The sequence below is a fragment of the Garra rufa genome, chromosome 7, assembly GCF_049309525.1.
Source record: "Garra rufa chromosome 7, GarRuf1.0, whole genome shotgun sequence".
Taxonomy (NCBI): Eukaryota; Metazoa; Chordata; class Actinopteri; order Cypriniformes; family Cyprinidae; genus Garra; species Garra rufa.
The window spans coordinates 33,385,982-33,409,316 of NC_133367.1; the positions used below are offsets into that span (position 1 = coordinate 33,385,982).

The 23,335-nt window shown below is 32.7% G+C and overlaps 1 protein-coding gene across 1 annotated transcript; it reads left to right on the forward strand.

Moving 5' to 3' along the window:
• The first annotated feature begins 428 nt into the window (after positions 1-428).
• LOC141338120 (atrial natriuretic peptide receptor 2-like) lies at positions 429-23,152 on the forward strand. Its single transcript, XM_073843681.1, has 22 exons — positions 429-546; positions 3,925-4,057; positions 4,244-4,371; positions 7,380-7,480; positions 7,576-7,678; positions 7,909-8,054; positions 10,998-11,070; positions 11,283-11,427; positions 13,315-13,401; positions 13,577-13,720; positions 13,808-13,929; positions 15,619-15,763; positions 16,301-16,349; positions 16,451-16,552; positions 16,726-16,845; positions 16,921-17,014; positions 18,898-18,985; positions 19,529-19,668; positions 19,761-19,913; positions 20,006-20,104; positions 20,396-20,487; positions 22,745-23,152. Exons 1-22 carry the CDS (start codon positions 429-431, stop codon positions 22,850-22,852), a joined length of 2,490 nt encoding a protein of 829 aa, XP_073699782.1. The 3' UTR covers positions 22,853-23,152.
• The last annotated feature ends 183 nt before the right edge of the window (positions 23,153-23,335 follow it).

Below are 23,335 nucleotides of genomic sequence, written 5' to 3' on the forward strand. Positions count from 1 at the left end.
GTGTGCGGCACATATTAACACATTTAAACCAATTAAAAAATTAAGTTATGTTAGATCATTTTTATAAGTAATTATTTTATTATTTTATTTATATAATAAATTATATTATATATTTTTCCCAGCATGCACATGATAGATATTAGCCCTTGTTTAAACTAATTAAATAATTATTTTATTTTATTTCCCAGGATGTATTTACATGCAAGTGCTCATATAAACTAATTAAATAATTATTTAATATAATTTAAGTTAATGTAACTATTTATTTTACTGTATTGTATTTGCTAACATGGCTAGTGCCAACCCTATTAACGAACTGCTGTGGATCAAATTTAGCAATATTACAGCTCAAAAGCATTCTACTTGATTTCAGGCTAAGTTGATTCAGGAGCATAAGTTATCTAGGATAAAAACACCAGTACCGAATAATGATAATGAACTGTTTTCAGATTCTGACCGCTGAAGGTTGGCATGACCTGGACAACACTGAATACGACTGCTGGCCCATCATAGAACCCAATGATTACAACATGATTAGCTGTGGCGGTAAGTACTGCTTTCTAGGATAATGAGTCAAATTAGCTACATTCAATAGCTTCTACTGTTGCTGGTTAACCGTAAAGAGACAAAAAAGAAATATCTGTCCTCACTCTCACATCAGTCTAAACCAGTATGACTTATATATTTAAAAACAGGGTAGGTCCAATTTTTTTTAGTGAATCATTGATTCAGTTCACTTTCGAATTTAAAGGTCACTGATCAAAATCAATACAAAATGGAATCTTCAAGCAGCGAGAATGATTGTGTTGTCCACTCTCTTCTTAAAAAGAGATAGAGAGGAATGAGAGAATACTTTTTATGCGCACCTCCTTATTAATGAGCTGTGGTATTATCCAGGGTGATTCAAAGTTTATTTCAGGATGTCAGTAAACTTTAATGTTTTGTTAGCGTTACTGGAGCCACATATTATAAATAAGACCACCAATTTTTGTGAACTCAGTGTACAAGGACCTTTTTAGTGCTTTGTGCTGCGAGACGAAGTGGATGAACTTGTCAGATGCAATTCTGGATTTTGCCGTTTGCTTGTACGGTGGATCTGAACTGTCAAAACACTAGGGGTGCAACGGTTCTTGGTAAAAAATTGAATCGTCCCGTTGTCCTCCCACAGTTCGGTGTGCACCAGGACCGCGGTTCAACTTGAAACTGACAACGCATCTGTAATGTTTTAAATAACAACACGTAAAACAAACAGGGTTCGGCTAATGCATGTTTCTATTCTGCCCTCCAGAGGCAAAGTGCAGTAACTACACTAACACTGAAACTGAGAAAAATGCCTTTAAAGTTTTTAGACCAGCTAGTCAAACATGTTGACACTCTCATTTCTCTGAATTGGGACAAAATTGAACCAAGATACTTTTAAGCCTTAATTCAATTTTGACCAAATGTGTAGTTACTGCACTTTGGCTTTGGAGAGCTGTATTGATGGTTGCGAATTCTGGCTTCCCAATACGTTACAGCAACAGCGATTAAATAAAAAACATGGACAAACCATTTTTGTTCAATGCGAGTGCCGTATGCTGGAATATGAGCAGTCATTTATTCCATTGTCTCCCGGGAGCTGATAGCGTTCGTGTGCAGGTGAGACCTGAACAGTGTGGAAGGCAGTGTGCAAATGTGATTGACATAACGTGAGGTCGTGTTTTTTTTTTAACGTGCGAAAAATTTGTACGAATAATTCGGACTCGGTGTACAGTTATTACGAAATTTTCGTATGCTTGTTAAGGAAGTGAAATCGCAGAAAATCGAACCTGATCCGAATTTTTTATGACGGACGAAAGTTTCTGAGGCAGTGTGTAAACTCGATTGACATAATTTGAGGTCGTATTTATCTTTTAACGTGCAATCAATTCGGACGAATCATTCGGACTTAGTGTGCAATGACCTTAAGGGTGAATAAATAATACAAACGTTTTTGCTGAACTTTCCCTTTAAATCCGAAATTGTTGTCCATCATAAAAAATTTGGATCAGGTTTGATTTTCTGGGTTTTCTCATCTGTAACAAACATTTAGATAGGAAAGGATGACAAATATGAAAAGAAAAAACGCATACGAAAATTTCGGATTCAGTGTGCAATGACCTTAAAGGGATATCCCAGCTAACAATTTTTAGTTCCCAGAATGTTCTGGGAACGTTAACTTTTGTTTCCCAGAACGTTCCTGGAATGTTCTCTATTGGTTAGCCAGGAAAGTTTTCTTAACGTAAATAGAACGTTCCCTTTAGGTTAGGGGAACATTCCGGGAACGTTCCCGCAACATTCTCGGAACAGTCCCAGAAGGTTCCCAGAACGTTCCCCTAACCTAAAGGGAATGTTCTATTTACGTTAAGAAAACTTTCCTGGCTAACCAATAGGGAATGTTCTATTTATGTTCCTAGAAGGTTCTCCGAAGGTTTCCTGAAAGTTCTCTGAAGGTTCCCAGAATGTTCTTCTAACCTCTTCACTCTGATACCGCTTCTGTACGTCAGCACTCCCATTTCCCGGAGTAAGCGGCATGGAAGGCGGATGTGGACGGATGTGGACCTCAATAATCACTACTACACACCATGTCTTGTTTTAAACTATTGTTTAATCATTACAGATAATCAGAGCACATTTAACCATCATAAGGAGCATTAAATAAGACTAAATTATCCTATACTATGTTAGATTTCGTTAATATGTAAGATGTAGAAGTACCATACCATATAATAACCCAGATTTTATGTTTATTAAAGCACCAAATAACATGAATTCAACAAAATATTAGATTTTAAAAATGTGTATTTTATTTTTACAGACATTAAAAACGAATAGCATTTATTTGACTTTAACTAGGATAACATTACATTCGTTTCTTACCGCTGAATTAACGATGATGTGCTTCCCTCTTTTGGTCATTAAACGAAAACGTCTCCGTTAACATCATGTTTGTTTATGATATTAAAAAAAAAATCAGAGTCATCTGCAAAGTTTTAATTAGTGTACATGGTTATGACTACTAAGAATAACCTGCAGGGAACGTTCGCAGAATGTTCTCTCTACGTTATAAAAATAAAACTTCAAAATAACCTGCAGGGAACGTTCTAGGAAGGTTCTTTTTAGGTTAAGAAATAAAAACTAAAAATAACCTGCAGGGAACATTCTATATAGGTTATAAAAACAAAACCTAAAAATAATCTGCATGGAATGTTCTGAGAAGGTTCTTTTTAGGTTATAAAATTAAACCAAAAAAAAAAATAATAATAATAATAACTTGCAGGGAATGTTCTGGGAACATTCATTATAGGTTATTAAAAAGAGAACCTACAGGGAAGGTTCTGGGAACGTTCTCATTTGGTTCTCAAAAAATAACCAAATGGGAACGTTAGGGGAACGTTCTGTGTTTGCTGGATATTTCGCCCAAAAATGAAAATATGATGTTTATCTGCTTAGCCCAGGGCATCCAAGATGTAGGTGACTTTGTTTCTTCAGTAGAACACAAACGAAGATTTTTAACTCAAACCGTTGCAGTCTGTTAGTCATTTGATGGCAGTAAATGGGCACCAAACCTTTGAAAGTAAAAAAAATAAAAAAAAACATGCACAGACAAATCCAAATTCCACTCTGCGGCTCGTGACGATACATTGATGTCCTAAGACACGAGACGATTGGTTTTTGTGAGAAACTGAACAGTATTTATATCATTTTTCACCTTTCAATAAATCACTAACAGACTGCACCGGTTTACATTAAAAATCTTCGTTTGTGTTCTGCTGAAGAAAAGTCACCTACATCTTGAATGCCCTGGGGCAGATAAACATCAAATTTACATTTTTGGGATAAACATTTGCTTTGGTAGATCACCTGGAGATTTCCGTTCAAAGCTTTCACACCCACTTTTCACAGGCTTGGAAATGGCTTGGGTTCAACGTCCACCAGAAAAGGTCACGGATGGGGAGGAGTTTAACGTTACCTATTCAGTCACTGCCTCGGATTCCTTTTATGAGTACGCCGTTAAAAACAAGATTTTCCAGTTCAGGTGAGCGCCACGCACAATGCCGGTCTTCTCAAATGTGCTTCATTATGTGTACAAACCACTTTTTACTCTATTGAATGTTCAGAATACCATATGAGCTTTTCTTCAATGTGATATCGTGTTCAAAATGAAATAAATGTTGGCTTCATGTAACAGCGGTTATATTATACGCTTCGCTTTCTCTCACAGTAATGCCTCAGAGGCCAAAAGATTCTGCATCGAGCACGAATGTCCTGCAAACTGGAACAACGCCAATGAAGAAAACTGCTGTGTTTATCACGCCAACATTCACTCCTGTCCTCTTGCGCTCATGGTCAGTACAGTTGTGGTCGCTGTGAAGCCTAGTAAAAGTGCTTTTGGATTTTGTCGGATTGGTGCTGAAATCTTTTAAATAGAAAGTAAGCTAAATGTGGCACATTTTGGCACGACATCAGAGGCGACAAAATGACAGTAGTGAAGAGTGTAGACCAGTTATCGTTGTCTTACAGTAAATGGCCTGTGGCGGTGGCATGTGTGAGCATGTGTGTGAGTTTACGTTTCTAAACTACTTATGCTTTGGCGACAAAATTGTTGAAATGATGTAAGCTGAATCTAAATCTTATTGTTATTAAAAAAAAAAAAAAAAAAAAAATATATATATATATATATATATATATATATATATATATATATATATATATATATTTAAAATGCAAAAGCTCCCTTTTTGGAATAGAATTAGATTTTAGGTTAAATTAGATTAAATGAAATTATATTAAGTAATAATATAATTGAGTTGAAATAAATTAATTATTACTTACATTTAAAATAAAAATTAAATTAAATTCGAATATATATTTGAATTGAATTAAATGAATGTAAAACATAATATATATATATTAATAATAATAATATATTAATAATATATTAATATATTAAATTAATATATATATATTAATTTAAAAAATGCAAAAGCTTGCTTTTAGGAATAGGATTAGATTGATTGTATAATAATTTTAATTTAAATGAAACACTATGAAATAATAATAATACAATTGAATTTAATTAAATTCATTATTACTTGAATAAAAATTAAATTAAACAATAATATTTAATTAAATTAAATTAATTATTACTTACATTAAAAAAATCTAAATTAAATTACTGGATTTAATGTTATAATACTTAAATGAATAAAAAGTCAGAACATGCAAAAGCTCTCTTATAAAAAGGATTAGATTTAGTTTGTAATATTTTCAATTAAATTTGAATTAAATTATATGAAACAATAATATAATTAAATTTAATTACATTGATTATTTAAATAAAACATTGGATGAAAATTACAAAACAAAATACATTGAATTAAATTAAACAATATGATTTAATTTAATTAAATTTGTTATTAATTACATAAAAAATGCACATCTGAAAATGCAAAGAATATTTTAAGAATAGGATTAGATTAAGTTCATAATAATTTAAATTAAATTTAAATGAAATGATATGACATAATAATATAATTGAATTAAATTAAATATTATTTAAATAAACAATTACATTACAAATGACTAAAAATAAAAATGTAATTAAATTAAACAATATGATTTAATTTAATTAAATTTGTTATTAATTACATAAAAAATGCACAAATCTGAAAATGCAAAGAATATTTTAAGAATAGGATTAGATTAAGTTCATAATAATTTAAATTAAATTTAAATGAAATGATATGACATAATAATATAATTGAATTAAATTAAATATTATTTAAATAAACAATTACATTACAAATGACTAAAAATAAAAATGTAATTAAATTGAACAATATGATTTAATTTAATTAAATTTGTTATTAATTACATTAAAGATGCACAAATCTAAATTAAATTAAATTATTGTATTTAATTAAATTAATACTTAAATAATCATAAAAAATCTGAAAATGCAAAGAACATTTTAAGAATAGGATTAGATTAAGTTTATAATAATTTAAATTAAATTTAAATGAAATGATATGACATAATACTATAATATAATTAAATTAAATTAATTATTATTTAAATAAACAAAACTACATTACAAATGACTAAAAATAAAAAAATGTAATTAAATTAAACAATATGATTTGATTTAATTTAATTCATTATTTCTTCCAAAAAATGCAAAAAATTTATATAAAATTTAATTATTAGATTTAGATTTTAGTCAATACTTCAATAATAAAAAAAAAACTGAAAATATAAAAACTCTCTTTTGGAATATGATAAGATTTAGTTTGTAATAATTTCAATTAAATATAAATTAAATATAATTCTATTTTATTAAATTACTTATTACTTAAAAAATGACTAAAATCCAAATTAAATTAAATTATTAGATTTAATTTAATTAAAAAATTAATTAAATCTAAATTCAGTTAAATATAACACTGAATTCAATTAAATTCATAATTACTTAAATAAAAATTAAATAAAGCATTTGTTAAAAATCTGAATTAACTTAGAATAAATTAAATACATATAACTTAATTTAATTAAATTCATGATTACTTAAAAAATGAACAAGGTGGACAATGCTTACAAGGCATTAGAGAAAATCCAGTAAAGGCAGTAAAATTCTAAAATATTATTACAATTTAAAATACAGTTTAAAGTAATTTATTTCTGTGACGCAAAGCTGAATTTTCAGCCTCATTACTACAGACTTCAGTGTCACATGATCCTTCAGAAATCATTATAATATTAGTAAAAAAACATTTAGTTTTATTATTATTATTAGTGTTGAAAACAGTTTAATATTTTTTTTAGAAACCGTCATACTTTAAAAAAAATCTAATTCTTCAATAAATAGAACAACATTCATTTAAAATATATTTTGTTGTAAATTGTTAGTCAGTTTTAAACTGTTTAATGCATCCTTGCTGAATAAAATGATTACTTTCTTTAAAAAAAATACTGATCCGATTGTTTTAAACAGTTGTATAATTTTGGTTTATATAAGCTTTATGTAATTTATAAAAACAAAATCTATGGTAGGTCCCTATATATTTAGCTACGTAAGTGTGTGTGTGTGTGTGTGTGTGTGTGTGTGTGTGTGTGTGTGTGTGTGTGTGTGTAAGAAAGTGCGGAAAGGGGCGGAAACTCATTACCGGGAAGTGGGCCAACCTTGATGAGCACTTATTCAGGTTCTAACTGGTGCCATTAATTGTAGTGTGTCAAGCTGTTATTATAATTTAGGCAAGATGTTTGACAGTCAATATTAACCTTGATTGCTCCACAACCCAATAAACCTTTAACAGTCAGACAATTGTTTATATATTATTGTATATTATCTGTTTAGAGAGGCGGAGGGATCTGTGGTCCCTGGATTCCAGATGATGGCGAAATTGTGACCCACACAGTCTCCAAAGCTGGCAAGATGAGCCAACTACTGTGGACATCAAAGGTTGAATTTTTCTATTTTGTTTCTATATAATATTTTTCATGTATTTTAACATTATTTTATGTTATTAATGGAGATTTTAATTATTTTTTCCTCAGGTGGTGTTGGTCCATTTAGGAGTTACATCGGTCATTGCTCACATCAAAGTGGGACAGATGCATGCAGCACTAGAGTCCAAGGTGTTAGTAGTCAGTGCTCAAGGTTAGTACAAATTAAGCGCTTTACGGGATTTACGAAAACAATGTCTTCAAACAATTGGTACATCAAGGATATAGATGTTAAGGAAAACAAACCTATAGTATTTGATTAAGCAAGGTTAATTGTTGACACATTCTAATACCAGTCCAGGAAGTCATCAGTGTCATACGAGAACAAAACTAAGCTTTGTCTAGGGATGTTTGTCTAGATAAAGTTGCACTTTCATTTGACAGTGTGTGGCGATGACATCTGTGAGCTGGAGGAGAGCTGTTTGACGTGTCCCGCTGACTGTGGGGTTTGTCCTATGCCCACATCCATCAAAGTGGCCATTGGGCTTCCAGTGGCCTTGTTCTGCAGTGGTTTTATCTTGACGCTGGTGGTGAGAATGCTGATTCAATGCTTGACAAATATTTGCAAGTCGATAAAACTTGAATAGATCAACATCTATGGAGCCCCCTTTTATTTAAACCAAGTAAGCAATCGACTACACTCTTAAAAATGAAGGTGCTTCACGATGCCATACTGTAGAAGAACCTCTTTGTCAAAATGGTTCCATAAAGAACCTTAAACATCGGAAGAACCTTTCTTTTTTAAAAAAAGGTTCTTTGTGACAAATAAGGTTCTTCAGATTATAAAAAGGTAAACAAGAGATGGTTCTTTAAAGAACCTTTGACTGAATGGTTCTTTGTGGAACCAAAATGGTTCTTCTATGGCATCGCTGTGAAGAACCTTTTGAAGCACCTTTATTTTTAAGAGTGTAACATTAGCAACATGCATGGCAAGAAATCACCAGCAATACCCTATGTGGGTTTTTCAAATTTTTACAGAGCCTTCAAAGAGACATGGTGATAAAGATATGAGACCTGAGAAAAAAGAAAAGAAAAACTGTTGCGTTCCTCTTAGAAACCTTGGGATTGCTTTGCAAAACTTTTGCTGCGTTTAGTTGCAAAATTGTTGTTCTCTCAAAAACTTTACGTTCTTTTGCAAAACGTTTCAATTTCTTTGAGAAGCTTTGTGTTCACTTGTAAAACGTTTACGTTCCTACAAAACTTTGCGTTTCGCTTTTCGTTTTCACAAAACCTTTGTGTTCCTCATTAGCTGCGTTTCCATTACCCCTTAAATTGCGCAAAATGAAACTGTGAATTGAAAATACGCCTAATGGAAACAGGTCAATTGCGCAAAAAACTCCCATATATCGCAAAAAAGTTTTACGCTCGCATGAGGTGGTTTTTCAGGCAATTCGGAAACAGGAATATTTCGCAAAACAGCAATGGAAACGTTTTTTTTTCTCATTTATAGGTCACATTCAATTAAATATAGCCAAAATCCCACAAAAATCCGTTGCCTTGACTTATCACGAGAGGAAAAAATTACGTTTTAGTCATATCGCAATACTTTTTGATCGACATTTATAAAATATCGCCAAAGTTTTGCACAAATCTGTAATGGAAACGCAGTTGGTGAAACTTTTCGTTCTCATACAAAATGTTTGCGCACTTCTGAGAAACATTTCTTTCGCTCGCAAAACTTTTGTTTTGTTTTTGCTTCACCAAAACCTTCACTGTAGCTGCGTTTCCATTACCACTTAAATTGCACATAATGAAATTGTGAACTGAAAATACGCCTAATGGAAACGTGCAATTGCGCAGAATTGCCCATATATCGCAAAAACGTTTTTACGCTCGCATGAGGTGGTTTTTCAGGCAATTCGGAAACAGAAATATTTCGCAAAACAGCAATGGAAACGTTTTTTTTTTTTTGCATTTATAGGTCACACTCAATTAAATATAGCCAAAATCCCACAAAAATCCTTTGCCATGACTTATCATGAGAGGAAAAAAACACTTTTTAGTCGCATAACATCGGTTAATGGAAACGCCGTCTTTTCGCAATACTTTTTAATCGACATTTATAAAATATCGCCAAAGTTTTGCACAAATCTGTAATGGAAACGCAGTTGGTGAAACTTTTCGTTCTCATACAAAATGTTTGCGCACTTCCTTTCTTTCGCTCGCAAAACTTTTTTGTTTTTGCTTCCGTTACAAATTTGTGCAAAACTTTGGCACTATTTTCTAAATGTCAATTAAAAAGTATTGCGAAATGACAGCGTTTCCATTAAGCGATGTTATGCGACTAAAATTAAAATTTTTCCTCTTGCGATAAGTCATGTCAACTGATCTTTGCTGGATTTTGGCTATATTTAATCAAATGTGAATGCAATGCTGTTTTGCAAAATATTCCTTTTTCGAATTGCCTGAAAAACCACCTCATGCGAACGTAAAAACGTTTTGCAATATATGGGAGTTTTTGCGCAATTGATGCGCTTCCATTAGGCATATTTTCAGTTCACAATTTCAGTTTGCACAATTTAAGGGGTAATAGAAAGGCAGCTACTGTTGCGTTCCTCTGAGAAACCTTGGGTTGGTTTTGCAAAACTTTTGCGCTCTCGAATGAAACTGCATTTGCTTGCAAAACTTTTGCATTTGCTCGCAAAATTGTTGTTCTCTCAAAAAGTTGACTTTCTTTTGCAATTTCTTTGAGAAACTTTGTGTTTACTTGTAAAACATTTGCATTCCTAAAAAATGTAGCATTTCACTTTTCGCAAAACCTTTGTGTTCCTCAGTAGCTGCTTTTCCATTACCCTTTAAATTGCACCAATTGAAATTGCGAATTGAAAATATGTCTAATGAAAACGCGTCAATTGTGCAGAATTGCCCATATTTTGCAAAAACATTCCACAAAAATCCATTGCCATGACTTTAAAATATGTTTTAGTCGCATGACATCGGTTAATGGAAACACAGTCATTTTGCAATACTTTTTCATCTACATTTATTGAATATCGCCAAAGTTTTGCACAAATCATATACAAAATGTTTGTCTCGCAAAAGAATTTTGTTTGCATCTCCCTAAGAAACGTTGCGTTTACTTGGAAAACTTTTACGTTCACTCTTAAATAGGGATGTTCGATATATATCATATGTGATGATATTGCAATTGTTGTTTTAACGCTGTTCGATTTGACATTATCGAGTATTTTGCAAAAATCATTCAAAGTGTGCAGAGTGCAGGCATTACGTGTCTAGACTAGTGTGCGTAACAGTGCGTTCTTTCACTACATGATTCAGTCTATTAAAATGCATTTAGAATGATCACTAATCATCTAATTTTTTTTTGATAAAATTCCTTTGCTTCCATCTCATATTTTTTTCTATCACCACATTCCTAAAAATCTAGTTAGTAATGTATTATTCTGGCTAAGTTGTTACATTTATTATATATTATATACCATTACTGTTTTTGAACTTTTAATTTTTCCTAGTGGCTGCAATACCAAAAACAGAAAATGTTTTGGGATGAGAGCTGGATCATCAACTACAATAATATTTTGTTTGGTAAGAGGTTTTAGTCTTATCTACTGCTTCTTTAAATATGTTACATTAACATTTTGCATTATGCATTAAACAATGACAAAACAATTCCTAGTCACTTGTTTGTCTCACTGAACATCCTGTTTAGTGCCAAAATAAAATAGGTTTTCTTGATTATTAAATATTTTAGCATTTATGATGTTTTTTTGTTTATTTGTTTTGGGGGGGATTTACAGGTAAAGTGTGCTACACAGGTTTTTGTAGCACCACAAGTCTTCAAACCGTAAAGAGGAACTCGAGTGTGAGTAGAGTCACAGATGTGACGGTTTGCACTGCAGTCAATACCAACTTCAAACCACGCTTCATTCAGGCCGGCATCTAGTGAGTGTTTCCAGTGATACTGCCTCTTGGGTATCTCTACTAATGTATTTTCTCTAACTAATAGTCTTGTCCTGGTTTTGTTTTATGCTTTGTCTTTGTTTTGTCTTCTTGTTGTTTTGTCTTTTTTGTTTGTCTTGGTTTTTTGTCTTGTCTTTGTTTATGTCTTGCCTTTGTTTTGTTTTATGCCTTTGTCTCATTTTGTCTCTTTTTGGTTGGTTTGTCTTTGTTTTGTCTTTGTTTGTTTTTTTCATTTTGTCTTTTTTGTCTTGTTTCATGGCTTGTCTTTGTTTTGTTTTTATGCCTTTGTCTGGCTTTGTCTTTTTTTGTTTGTCTTTGTTTTGTCTTGTCTTTGTTTTCGTTTTGTGTTTTGTATTGTTTTGTGTCTTTGTTTCATGTCTTGTCTTTGTTTTGTTTTTCGTTTTGTCTTTTTTTGTCTTTTTTTGTCTTGTTTTATGGCTTGTCTTTGTTTTGTTTTATGTCTTTTTCATTTTCATTCCTGTGCCTTTGTCTCATTTTGTGTCTTTTTGTTTTGTCTTGTTTTTTTGTCTTGTCTTTGTTTCGTTTTGTGTTTTGTATTGTTTTATGTCTTGTCTTTGTTTTGTTTTTGTCTTTTTCGTTTTGTCTTTTTTTGTCTTGTTTTATGGCTTGTCTTTGTTTTGTTTTATGTATTTTTCATTTAGTCTTTTTTGTTTGTCTTGTTTTTTGTCTTTGTTTTTGTCTTGACTTTTTGTTTTTGTGTCTTGATTTCATTTGGTCTTTTTTTCTTGTTTTTGTCTTTGTTTTCAAGTCTTGTCTTTGTTTAGTTTTTGTTTAGTCCTACTTTTTTGTCTTGTTGTTCTGTTTTTATGTCTTGACTTTGTTTTGTCTGGTCTTTTTCCATTTTGTCTTTGTTTTATGTCCTGTCTTTGTTTTGTCTTTTTTTGCTTGTCTTGTTTTTTGTCTTTGTTTTGTTTTTGTCTTTTTCATTTTGTCTTTGTTTTTATGTCTTGTCTTTGTTTTTTTAGTCTTATTTTTTTGTCTTTTCTTTTTGTTTTTATGTCTGTTTAAGTTTGTCTTTTTTGTTGGTCGTTTTTGTCTTTGTTTTCATGTCTTGTCTTGTCTTTGTTTTGATGTTTTTTATCTTGTCTTTTTTTATGTCTTGTCTTTGTTTTGTCTGGTCTTTGTTCCATTTTGTGTTTTTTATGTCTTGTCTTTGTTTTGTTTTTATGCATTTGTTACGTTGTCTTTTTTAGTTTGTCTTGTTTTTTTGTCTTTGTTTTATCTTCTCTGTTTTGTTTTGTTTTTTGGTTGTCTTGTCTTTGTTTTATGTCTTGTCTTTTTGTTTTTATGTCTTTTTCGTTGTCTAGTTTTTTGTCTTTGTTTTTATGTCTTGTCTTTGTTTTGTCTGTCTTGGTTTTTTTTGTCTTGTCTTGTCTTTATGTCTTTGTTTTGTCTTTTTTGTTTGTCTTGTTTTTGTTTTAGTTTTCATGTCTTGTTTTTGTTTGTCTTTTTTTAGTGCTGTCAATCAATTAAAAAAAATTATCACACATTTTTTTCTGAATTTTGTAATAATCCCACCTAACAGTTTTTATTGTACTTTTATATTGCAATAATTTCACAAATTACATTTTTTGTAGAAACAACATAAAGTATATATTTAACATTTGTTTAATGCCATCTTTTTTAATGACTGAAGGAATTTAACCAGTGACTATAGCCATTCAACATCACAGTATAACTGAGAGCTATCAATTTAACATTTATTAGACTAGAAAGTAATGTCTAATTTAAGTGAACTTAAAACAGTATTAACATAAACCCATTATATCAAATGTCATATAGCTACCTTCAGCAAGAAAATATAGGCTTACAGCTTAACGTTTTTTGTTTAATGTTTTGTTTTTACAGTGATGGAAGGACTGTAGCTGTGAAACACATCCAGAAGAAACACTATACCCTGACTAAAACAATCAGAAAAGAGGTCAAAGAGGTCAGGTGAGAAGCTGTACCCACAATTCTTGCAAATGAAACCACACTGAAATCAGATGTACTTGGACGAGTAACTTGAAGGATTTTGTGACTGTGGGTAATTCCAGGCAAATATTTGTCAAAGGAAATAATTAAACATACCAATGCACAAGATTCACAAGACTTTGTTTCTTTTTACCAGGGAGCTTGATCACCCAAACCTCTCCAAATTCATTGGAGGCTGCATTGAAGTTCCTTTTGTAAGCATTATCACTGAATACTGTCCAAAGGGAAGCCTAGCAGATGTGCTGTTGAATGAAGATGTCCCTATCAACTGGGGTTTTCGGTAAATTTGTCTTGTGGCATTGTGGGAAAGCTCTTAAAAACTTCAGGATGGAACTTTATAAATAAAATGAACACTTAACATCTACAGATTGTCTTTTGCTACTGATATTGCTCGTGGAATGGCTTACCTGCACCAGCACAAAATGTTCCACGGCCGTCTTCATTCACGCAACTGTGTGATCGACGACCGGTGGGTCTGCAAAATATCAGGTACATAATTTTTGGAGATACACTTTTTACGTACAGTGCCGCTTGAAATTTTGTGAACCCTTTACAATTTTCTATATTTCTGCATAAATATGACCCAAAACATCATCAGATTTTCTCTTAAGTCCTGAAAGTAGACAAAGAGAACCCAATCAAACAAGTGAGAATTTTTTTTTTCTTTGTCATTTATTTATTGAGAAAAATGTTCCAGTGTTACACATCTGTGCATTGCAAAAGCATGTGAATCTTTGCTTTCAGTATCTGGTGTGACTTCCTTTTGCTGCAGTAACTGAAGGTAAAGTTTCTTGTAAATGCTGATCAGTCCTGCACAATAACATGTAAGAGTTTTAGCCCATTCCTTAGTGCAGAACCACTTTAACTCTGTGATATTGGTGGGTTTCCTCTTATGAACTGCTTGCTTAGGTCCTTCCACAACATTTTAATTGGATTAAGGTCTAGACTTTGACTCAGCCATTGCAAAACAATAACTTTGTTCTTCTTTAAACATTCTTTGGTAGAATGACTTGTGTGCTTGGGGTTGTTGTCTTGCTGTATGACCCACATTCTCTTGAGACTCTGTTCTTAAACAGGTGTCCTGACGTTTCCTTTAGAATTTCCTGGTTCAATTCAGAATTCATTGTTCCATCAATGATGGCAGGCTGTCCTGCCCAAGATGCAGCAAAACAGGCCCAAGCCATGGTACTACCACCACCATGTTTCACAGATGGGATCAGATTCTTAAGCTGGAAAGCAGTGTGTTCTTTTCACCGAACATAATAGCTTCTCATTTAAACCAATAAGTTCAATTTTGGTTTCATCTATCCATTAAACCTTTCTCCAATAGTCCTCTGGCTTGTCCACATGATCATTAGCAAGCAGTTTTCTTTTTGGAGAAGAGTGGCTTTCTTCTTGCAACTCTACCATGCGCACCATTGGTTGCTCAGTGTTCTCCTGATAGTGGACTCATGAACATTAATATTAGCCAATGTGAGAAAGGCATTTAGTTGCTTAGAAGTTACTCTGGGAACTTTTGCAACCTCACAGACTATTACATGTTCTGCTTTGGAGTGATCTTTGTTGATCGACCACTTCTCAGGAAGGTAACAGTGGTCTTGAATTTCCTCTATTTGTACACAATCTGTCTGACCGTGGATTTGTGGAGTCCAAACTTTTTAGAGATAGTTTTGGTACCTTTTCTAGTCAGATAAACAACATCAACTCTTTTTTCCGAGGACCGCAGTAATCTCCTTTGCTCGTGATGTGAATCACTTCCACAAACATGATTAGACTTTAATAAATCCCATGTTTTTTTTAATAAAACCGGTCACATATTGACATTTGATAGTCATTGCCCTGACTATAAAACACATTTGCACAGATAAACTCTAATTTCACCTTTAAATTAACTGCTAATCCAAGAGATTCACATACTTTTGCAACGCACAGATATGTAACACTGGATCATTTTTCTCAATAAATAAATGACTAAGAAAATACTTTTCTCTCACTTGTTTGATTGGGTTCTCTTTGTCTACTTTTAGGACTTAAATGAAAATCTGATGATGACTGAGTAATATTTATGCAGAAATATAGAAAACTGCAAAGTTTTCACAAACTTTCAAGCGGCACTGTATATTACAACATATGTTAAAAGAATTATGTAATATAAGACTTGTATATTTAATGATACAGATTACGGATTGATGGCCTACAGAAAGGAGGACTTTGAGGACATGAGCACTAATTTCCAATGTCAAAACGTCTATCGCATTTACTGCGCACCTGAAGTTTTGCTGAGGGTCAGCACTAGTTTCACAGCCGCAGCTGATGTGTACAGGTTGGAGAAATGCTTGAGCCTTATATATATATTTTTGTCCAACTATTTAAATGAGAGATTTTGGATTTAGCAAATAAGTACAAATTGTGAAATATTCTAAATTGATTTAAAAAAAAAGTTTGATATTTCTCAAATAAATCTTCTAAAAGTTTACATACATTCACATATTAATTTCTCTGTTCAGTTGATTAAAAATAAAACAAACTAATAAATACACTGCCTGCCAAAAGTTTGGAATAATTTTAAGTTCACCAAGGCTGCATTTATTTGATTAAAATACAGTAAAAACAGTAAAATTGTGTAATATTATTACAATTTAAAATAACTGATTTCTTTGTGAATATAAACTGAATTTTCAGCATCCTTACCAAGTCTTTAGTGATGCTTCAGGAGTCATTCTAATTCCCTGTTCTTATCTTCAGATGCATGTAAATGTTTTGTATATTTTATAGATGCATCCCAGAGCAGCAATTTGTTCTCAAATAAAAACTCCAAGAAGCGTGAAATAAACATTAGTCTTTTCTTCCTTTTCTCAAGCTACTCTATTATCTTGGTGGAAATCGCCACTCGCAGTGACCTCATTTCAGTAAGTATACAAGGATCAGGAAGGTTTTGGAGTTTTTAGACTTTTTTTTGCATAGGAATTGATGATAAGAAGTGCAATTATTGTCACATGAGCAGGAACAGGCAGATTCAGTGAAGCTTGATGTCATGTGGCGCCCGTCACTTCCCAAACTGACGGCCGGGAAATCAGACAATGATTGCCCAGATCCTGACGATTACTGTGAGGTTTGTATGGATGTAATTGATGCATGCTATTTACTTAAGCAAATTTCCTCTTGGTTGAGAATCAATTACTTCAATGAATTGCCATTGATGCAAATGTTAACTACGCCTGATTAAAAGATGATAACTGTGGATAAATGAAAAGCACTCAGTGTTTGTAGTCAAATTTCACACAGCTGATAAAGAGATGCTGGAACCACAATGTGACCATGAGGCCCACGTTTGAGCAGGTGAAAAAGCTTCTCGATAAAATGAACCCACACAAGGTCAGCCCTGTGGATATGATGATGAACCTGGTATGTATCTCATCTAGTTGAGTCTTTCTTTTACAGGTATTAAAATGTTAAAAAAATGTCATTGTTTTTTTATAGATGGAAAAGTACAGCAAACATTTGGAAGCCATTGTAGCCGAGAGAACACAGGATCTTCTTCAGGAGAAGCAGAAGACTGATCGTTTACTCTATAGTATGGAAGTGTATATGAAATTACAGTGCGAAAAGTGTGAAAGTTAATTATTTATAATCATTATTACATGCAAACACTTCAATAAATAAAGTCATGAACTGTCCAAATGGTTCCACCTAGTGGACTTTTAAAGTAAGGACCTTGTCAAGTTTTCAGCTTGAGATTTAAATGTATTCTTCATATGTACACTACTAGTAAAAAGTTTTTGGACCCTAAGATTTTTTTTTTTTTTTTTTTTTAAGAAGTCTCTTCTTCTTTGCAAACTTGCATTTATTTGATCCTAAGTACAGCAAATATTTTTACTATTTAAAATAACAGTTTTCTATTTGAATGTTTTTGAAAAATGTAATTTATTCCTGTGATCTCTTGTGCGATCTCAAGGCATTAGATAAAATAAAAAAGGCAGTAAAATTAAAGGCAGTAAAATTATACAATATTTTTACAATTTAAAATAACTGCTCACTGTAAAACCCAACAAGTTATGGTAACTCAAATCGTTTGAGGAAACCGATTGCTTTAAACCATTTAAGTTTTAAAACCAATAAATATGAGTACTATAAACTCATATAAATTGAGTTAAATTAACTTTAGCTTAGGCAATTATTAGTGTAAACTCAACTTAAAAAAGTAAGTTTATTCCACTCAAATGCGCATTTAAAAAAAAAGAAAACTAATAATAATTTGCCTCCAGTAGAAGTAGTTATTTTAAAATGATTAATCTAAATGAAATAGATGTATTTATTATGTTAACGTTTTGTTGTTTAATTAGTTATGAAAGGTAATATTTTACTGTTTATTTAGGCTATTTAATTAGTTATGAAATATCTAAAGCATAATAACCTAGAACTCTGTGTTAAACAAATGTGGCTTCTCAAAAAACAATATTAGAAATCATGTATTAAGCTTATATTTCTTTTAAATATTTTGTGATCAGCCATAGACCTAGAGTGTATGGCAATAGTAGATTAAATTAATTTCTAGTAACTTATTTAAAATGAGTTCTGCTTAACCTAATTAGCTTTTGAGTTTACATCACAAATATATATTGAGTTGAAATAACTTTTAAAATTTTTGAGTTAAACTCATTTCATTTAGCGAATTTCACTGTTAGGTTTTACAGTGTATTTGATTATGGTTTCAAAAGTCATTTATTTATGTGATGCAAAGCTGAATTTTCAGCAATATTACTCCAGTCATCAGTGTCACATGGTCCTTCAGAAATCGTTCTAATAAGCTGATTTGCTGCTCAAAATTTTTTTTTTTTTTTTCAGGATTCTTTGATGAATAGAAAAATCCAAAGATCAGCATTTATCTGAAATAAAAAGATTTTGTAGCATTATACACCATCCCAGAGTCAGTATATTTTTTATGGGAAAGAAATTATAGAAATTAATACTTTTATTTAGCAAGGATGCTTTAAATTGATCAAAAGTGATGATAAAGACATTTATAATGTTAAAAATGACTATTTCAGATAAATGCTGTTCTTCTGAACTTTCTATTCTATAAATTCCACTCAGCTGTTAGATAATAATGATGAAAAAAATGTTTTTTTTTTTGAGCAGCAAATCAGAATTTTCGAGTGATTTCTGAAGGATCATGTGACTGGAGTAATGATGCTAAAATGCAGCTTTGAAATCACAGAAAAAAAATAACATTTTAAAATATATTCAAATAGAAAACAGTTATTTTAAACAGTAAAAGTATTTCAAGATTTTACCGTTTTTGCTGTACTTTAGATCAAATAAATGCAGGCTTAGTGAGCAGAGGAGACTTCTTTGAAAAAACATTAAAAATCTAACTGTTCAAAAACATTTGACTGGTAGTGTATATATGTATTATTAATATATTTCTAATTAACATATTATTTCTCTTTGTGTCAGGCATGTTACCAAAACCAGTGGCTGATGATCTTCGTCAGGGACACACAGCAGAAGCCCAAAGTTATTCCAACGCCACTGTATATTTCAGGCAAGCATGGAAATTAATGATATATTTCAAACAAATATTTGCTTTTAAAGTGACATTTGGTTACATAATATAATATACATTAATATATTAATAGGTTACTAAGTAAGTAAGTTAAAAAAAAAATTATGCTCACTAAGGCTGGATTTACAGTAAAAACAGTCATCTGAAAACCTTAAAAAAAACTGACCCCAAACTTTTGAACTGTATTGTATAGTAAATGCCTAAAAGTTCTGTTATGAAACTCTAGATGGCACAGGCTGATGGGTTATTAATGCAAACTGATTGGTTCATGTTGCATATGCTGCCAATGAGTTTGCTGCTTTACATTTAAGTGGCTGGTTAGCATTCACTACAGCATTTCTGCTCCTCTGAAACCCTCCACCTCCCCAGCTCCACCTGTATAGATCTGCAGCATTAGCAATAAGCAACAACATCAGCAAAACATACGCTCACACTTTCATATCCATTACCATGATGAAATCTTCCCAGAGTTGTTATGATATATCCAATATGAATGAAATATATTGTGTTTCTATTGGCCAGTGACATAGTGGGCTTCACCCAGCTCTCTGGCTCCAGCACCCCTCACCAGGTTGTGGATTTCCTCAACAAGCTTTACACCACATTTGACGACATTATCGACAACTACGACGTGTACAAAGTGGAAACTATAGGAGATGCTTGTGAGTGCGGTTACAGAGATCCTGCTTCCTTGGTTCGCCACAATTTAGCATCAAATTACACATAAATCAATGAAACCCCTCTTTCTCCTCAGATATGGTGGTCTCTGGAGTACCAAATGAGAACGGGATCAATCACGCTGGGGAAATCGCCAGCATGGCGCTGGACTTGATCAGCGTCTGCCACGCGTTTAAAATCCCACACAAGCCCACCACACAGCTGAAGATACGGGCTGGGATTCACTCAGGTCAATATGGCTTCAATCTGTCATCTGTTCTGAACTAAATGCCATTTTTAACTATTATTCTAAACTGTGTCCTTTTAATTTCATGTCATTAGGCCCTGTTGTAGCTGGGGTGGTTGGTACTAAAATGCCACGATACTGCTTATTTGGCGACACTGTAAACACAGCGTCTCGTATGGAGTCCACCAGTGAAGGTATTTGGGCAAACGCAGCTGTTTACACAGCGTCAATTAGTAACTGATCCTGTCCGACATTTCCGTGGGAGTGGAATCTTGTAAATATTTGCACTGTTTTATTGGTTAAAATGTAAAACTGAATGTTGGATCCAAATATTTCCTTTTCTTGAACTTCTGTGAGATGGAAAGAAGCTTAAGTTAACGAAAAGTCTTATTGGTGTCATCGATCATTATTAAACAATTTTTAGGCTTGTCATTTCTATTCCATGTGGTTTTATATGTGTTAGCGTTGTTTTATGATGTTTACAGCTTTAAAGATCCAGTGCAGCGGCCCTACAGCAGATCTTCTACACACACTTGGTGGATATGTGCTGAAGTGTCGTGGGTCTCTCAATGTGAAGGTAAGATGGTCCGTTGTTTCATTGTTCCACAGCAATTGTTTGTGTATGCAAAGAAGCCACCCACAGGGCTATTATTTTGCCTGCCGTAAATTTTAGCTTGGCAGAATATTTTGGTTAGTCACCATGGTTGCCATGCAAATTTTTCTCAGGGTAATGCAAAGGTTTTGCAAGCAAATTCAATGTTTCTTGAGGAAACGCAACACTTTTTAAGCATAACGCAAAACGTTTCACAAGAGATTGCAGAATTATTCTGTGAAATGCAATTTTTTGATGAACGAATGCAAATTTTCTCAGGCTCAAGCTAAAATTTTGTGAGCAAATGCAAAGTTTATTGTGGTAATACATAAGTTTCGTAAGCAAATTCAATGCTTCTTGAGGAAGTGCCCCACTTTTTAAACATAATGCAAAAGTTTTGCAAGAGATTGAATCATTTTTCTGGGGAATGCAATTTTTGGCAGAAGAACACACATTTTCTCAGGCTCAAGATAACTTTTTGCGAGCAAATGCAAAGTTTATTGTGGTAATACATAAGTTTTGCAAGCAAATTCAATGTTTCCTCAGGAAGAGCCACACTTTTTAAACATAACGCCAAAGTTTCGCAAGAGATTGCTGAATTTTTCTGGGGAATGCAATTTTTTTGCAGAAGAACAAATTTTCTCAGGCTAAAGCTAAAATTTCGAGAGCAAATGCAAAGTTTATTGTGGTAATACATAAGTTTTGCAAGCAAATTCAATGTTTCTTGAGGAAGCGCCACACTTTTTAAACATAACGCCAAAGTTTCGCAAGAGATTGCTGAATTTTTCTGGGGAATGCAATTTTTTGCAGAAGAACAAATTTTCTCAGGCTAAAGCTAAAATGTCGAGAGCAAATGCAAAGTTTATTGTGGTAATACATAAGTTTTGCAAGCAAATTCAATGTTTCTTGAGGAAGCGCCACACTTTTTAAACATAACGCCAAAGTTTCGCAAGAGATTGCTGAATTTTTCTGGGGAATGCAATTTTTTTGCAGAAGAACAAATTTTCTCAGGCTAAAGATAAAATTTCGAGAGCAAATGCAAAGTTTATTGTGGTAATACATAAGTTTTGCAAGCAAATTCAATGTTTCTTGAGGAAGCGCCACACTTTTTAAACATAACGCCAAAGTTTCGCAAGAGATTGCTGAATTTTTCTGGGGAATGCAATTTTTTGCAGAAGAACGCAAATTTTCTCAGGCTTAAGCTAAATTTTTCCAGCACATGCTAAGATTATTGTGGTAATTGTGGTATTGTGGTAATCCTGCATAGCGCAAAGAATCTTTTGCAAAAGATTGTAAAGTTTTTTTGAGAAACGCTATTTTCGCGAGAGAATGCAATTCTTTTAAGGAAATGCAAAGTTTTTGGGCAAATTCAGTGTTTTTTGAGGAAGCGCAACATTTTTTTAAACATGATGCAAAAGTTTTGCAAATTTTCTCGGGGTAATGCAAAAGTTTATTGTGGTAATCCAAGAGTTTATCGGAGTAACGCAAAACTTTTGCGAGCAAATACAACATTAAGTGGGGAAATGCAACACTTTTTTCTACATAACTCAAACATATTGCAAAAGATTGTACAATTTATAATAAAAACAGAATATTTTTGCAAGACGTTATGTTTAGAAAGTGTTGTGCTTCCTTGCAAATTTTCTTGGAGTAATGCAAAGTTTTGCAAGGAAACTCAGTGTTTCTTAAGAAAAAGTGCAACGCTTTTTAAACATAATGCAAACGTTTCACAAGAGATTGCTAAATTTTTATGGGAAATGCAAAGCTTTTGCAAGAAAACGCAAATTTTCTTGGGGTAATAATTTGTGTGCTCATTCTCTTTTATTTATTTTGTATTTATTTATTAATTGTAGTATCCATAATGCTTATGTTGTCATTATATTTGATATTATTCATAATAGATTTACCTTTTTATTCATGAACAGATGTGCTATATTAGACCCCTTCCACCAAATCAATCAACTATTGATCTTTTTTTTCTTCCTGAGATGATGGTATGGTCCCCTGAGGCTGAACTCCAGACCTTAGCGCAGCTGTGATTTATCTCAATTAGGGCTTGGCCTCAGCTGGCTTTTGTGTTTTCACTTAAGTGATGTCTGTTCATTATGCACAAGTGAATACACACCTCTGCTCTGTCCTTTTCTCCCCCCTCTCTCTTTCTTTAGTACGATGCCGTCCTTCAGACTATTGTGTTTAAGATACACTAAAGGAGATTTACTAATTGCGACTCTTTGTTAAACAGGGGAAAGGCGAAATGACAACTTGGTGGCTGGAGGCGAAAAGAAGCCCCACGGACCCTTTGTTCTGCGAGGACGAACCTTTGGGTCTTCCTGTTCCTGTTAGCAGTTAACTTATGCGCCACAGTCATGAAATCTTAACAAATAAATAGACATGTTTAGCATATATGCTAACTTACTACTTTATTTAAGAGTGTACTTACCGTTGGTGTAAAAGTATGACTTTTAATTGCTGCTGTGCTGAAGTATTGCTGCTGTCGTTGATTTGTGTATTAGCCAAAAATGTTGTATAGCCTACATTGTGTTTGTTATATGAAGGGCAATGTGTGCGTAGAGACAACTTTTCGTTAAATATTTGTGGTTATTTATCTTCACCAGTGGATAATTTGTATTTTAAAATAGATATGCTGCAATAAAATGTCCAAACTGATTGTCTCATGTAAATGCTCTTAGTTCTGCAGTAATAAACTATATCTCAGCACGTTACTAAAACATCACGGTATCACAATAAACTACGTTACTTTATTACAGTAACTAGCCTATATTAGTTTTTAGTACCTGCATTGAGCGCGACGACGCCCATTGGTGGATGTTCC

Bases quoted from the DNA above. Each gene is read 5' to 3' on its own strand.
- LOC141338120 (XM_073843681.1), top strand. From the start codon at position 429: ATGATAATGAACTGTTTTCAGATTCTGACCGCTGAAGGTTGGCATGAC. The intron at 16,846-16,920 runs GTATGTATCTCA...GTTTTTTTATAG, and splicing joins TGGATATGATGATGAACCTG to ATGGAAAAGTACAGCAAACA. The intron at 18,986-19,528 runs GCAAGCATGGAA...TCTATTGGCCAG, and splicing joins AACGCCACTGTATATTTCAG to TGACATAGTGGGCTTCACCC.